Genomic DNA, 3,117 nt, shown 5'->3' with positions numbered 1-3,117 from the left:
CTTTGCTCTCTGCCTATTCTTGCCGGATTTAGAAATGTCACAGCATTGGTTTACAGACCCCAAAACCAGAAAATAACAGCTTCCAGGATTGTTATCTGCACCCAAAAGTTTAAATGCGTTAATATCCAAGTTAGAAGAGTCCAAGAATCCATCCTGAATAGAAAAGCAAGCTTCCTCACTTGGAATACTTTTCCTGTTTTTGTAGTTACGAGTCCATTATGCAGAGTTGAAATCTGCAAATAATATTTATTCCTTTTTCGAAGTATGATTCATGTATTACATGGAAAGAAACTTGCCATCAGTCTTTTTCCCTTCAACTTGAAGAGTACTTGAGAAAAGTACTTTTATTGACAGAGGTTGTCTTAAGAAGGGTTTTCTCCCTGACCTATACAAGACCTTGAGAGAAGCTCAAGCAGGGAGAAAGCTTATATGTATCCCCTTTTAATATACCACCAGCGGAGGTCCATAAAAGGTTTCTCCCAGCACCCAAAGTCAGGCATTGAAGAATTAGGCACAACAAAGGAAAGACTTCAAACAAAATTCACAGTGGAATCCTGTTTTCTCCTGTGATCCAGAGACAGCCACCAACTTGGATAACTTTAATGAAGAAGCATGAGGTTACCCATGGCTAACTGCATCGCATCATCATCTTCTTTTTTTGTTGAGGAACATGTAACAGAAAAGTATTGCTACTGTTGTGGATCATTCTACTTGGCCACAATGGGAAGAGAATACAATGTTAGAGGAGTCTTTGGTCTGATGCAGTGCAGTTCTTAGGTTTTTATTTGACCAGCAGATGCATATACTACTTCCATAGTAAGGCATTCCCCCCCCCCCTCCCACCTCCAATCCAAGTGGACAGTACTCGGACAGCCCCTCTCCAGATCTATACAAACAACATTTGCACAAAAGCACTGCCTGGTTAAGCACAAGTGGAGGTGAAGGGAATATCCCCCCAACTGATCTACCAATAGGTCCAGTGTCAAGACGACAAACCTGTTTTCTCCTTCCCCCCACCCTCCCACACACACTGCACCCACTATGTGCTGTTCTATGGATAGGCAAGCAGCAGCAAGCAGGAACTGTTGGCTGCCTTGGCTTCCTGTGGCACTTGCCTCCTGCTTTTTCCTCCCCCATTTGGTGTGGTGATGAACTGTACACAACCGGAAAGGTAGAGGACCTTCCTTTAGCTCCCCAACAGTGATGTGAATGCTGCAGATGTTAAGAAGTCCGCGCTTGGAGGTCAGAGGGACAAAAAGGCAACTGCACAGGCATCCGCTAATTAATGTCCCCTCTACTATTTACATAAAGTGTAAAAGGCACCCAGAAATACATTCTGCATCTCAAGAGAGAAGGGACGGGCAAATTTTGGCCCCTTCCTTCCAAGGCTGGAGGGATAAGAGCTGAGGCCATGTTAGAGGTTTTATGTGAACATGTCAAACTGAATGGTAAAATAAATTGGCTGCTGTATAAAACTACTAAGAATACATCAGAGTGTTCTTTAAAACAAACAGGGACAGGAGAGGAGGATTAGGAGGCCAGAGCCAACTGCTTTTGCCTCTCATGTAACGTATTCCCATGGGGGGAAACAAACCCAAAGACTCTGGCACAGGCACTTTTGAACGGCTGACAGAGCCAGGCTAATCAAATCCAAGAAAACTATAAAGTGCATTTCAAGGAAAGAATAGAGAGATGTTGGTCTGGCGCCTTCAGCCTGCCCTCAGACAAGAAGGCTATGGTGACACGTGCATCTAACTGAAGTAGCACTAGGGGTGGGTGGGGGGTGACTGGTGTGCCCAGCATCTGTTGTCCCCCTCTCTGCTTCTGGTCAGACAACAGGCATAGCAGCAATCTTAAGGATACACATTCCAGGCTTCTAATCCAACCCGGTGTCCTCCTTGAATATGGACACACACACACACACACACATATCCCAAGTCCCCAAGCACCCACAATCCCCTTGAGGCTTCAGTCTACTGAACGAAGCATAAAAGCAGATGCTTTTCTCTGGAGAGAGCCCTTTGCTCTGACCAACCTGACAAAGAGAGGAGAGACAGCCAGCTCTGCACTTGAAATAGGAACCACATCCTTTCTGCTATCGCAGCCACATTTCATCTGATGGGGCAACTACCACAGTCCAGAGCCATGAATTCAGGAATCTTCCTGTATGCAAAATCGCACATTTTTATCTACTTTGGCTGAAGGGTATTTCCTTTGGAATATTTTGTAACTCTGCCATGAAGATAATAGAGGAAAGGAGGACCAATTACTAGCTGGAAGTCAACCCCCTCTTGTACTCCCATCCGAGGCCTTGCTTTCAGCTGGCTACAGCCATCGTTTTGTTATTCTGCTAGTCAGTTCTTGTCTTGCAGTAGTGATTTGGTGCAAATTCCTTCTTTTACCATCTCACCCAGAGCAAACATCATGGAGCTGTTTCCAGGCAACTGAAACTCCACCCCTCTTCCACTCAGACATTGATGTTGGTGCAGCTCTTGGAACTTGGCTGTCAGTCCCCTACTCAGTTCACACTCAGTCGCAAATAGGAGGTAGGGACGTAACCCTCGCCCCCTTTGCTACGCCTTTGTACACGTGTCCACCCATCCCCCTTGTCTTCCTCCATCAAGTTGAGCTCTTCACCTTCCTGAATGGAGATAGTGCCCTCACTGGAACCTTTGGGAAGCAAAAAAAAAAAAAGAGCAAGGGCATTGATTAGATCGTTAGAGGCAGCCAAGAATATCTGTGAGGCAAAACTGTTCAGACCATCAGAGTATGGAGCAGTTGCCAGGGCAGAATTGGGAGGGTGGATGGGTGAATGACGTACCAAGGCTTTAAAGCAGGATGTGAACCAGACTAAGGAGCTGCAGAGCCCTTCATAGAGTAAGCAATACTTTTTGTCCAATTCAAAATTTCAGGCATTGATATTTTTTTAACTCAAAACTGTTTCCCTGCTGCTAGCAGTTTACTGAGCTGTTTATTACAATGGATGGAAAAAATTACATTAACAAAGATGCCGAGGAAGGGATCAAATGAATACTGTGCCCTGTATTATTATTAATTATTGTTGTTGTTGACTTAACACTCGCCTTTGTGGCCTTTACTGCTATCACCATCATGGCC

General features: G+C 44.9%; 1 protein-coding gene across 3 annotated transcripts in view; it reads right to left on the bottom strand.

Moving 5' to 3' along the window:
* Nucleotides 1-750: 750 nt before the first annotated feature.
* TRIP10 (thyroid hormone receptor interactor 10) overlaps nt 751-3,117 on the bottom strand; it is a 61,955-nt gene continuing 59,588 nt past the window's right edge. For all 3 annotated transcript variants that reach the window (XM_026716761.2, XM_026716760.2, XM_087925916.1), the window contains one exon: nt 751-2,670. In XM_026716761.2, the coding sequence (XP_026572546.1) occupies nt 2,519-2,670 (152 nt within the window). In that variant the 3' untranslated portion in view covers nt 751-2,518. The remainder of the gene's footprint in view (nt 2,671-3,117) is intronic.

This window comes from Pseudonaja textilis, chromosome 2 (genome assembly GCF_049901715.1).
Source record: "Pseudonaja textilis isolate UNSWEBS1 chromosome 2, rPseTex1.2, whole genome shotgun sequence".
Lineage (NCBI taxonomy): Eukaryota > Metazoa > Chordata > Lepidosauria > Squamata > Elapidae > Pseudonaja > Pseudonaja textilis.
This window is presented reverse-complemented; position numbering and strand designations above follow the sequence as displayed.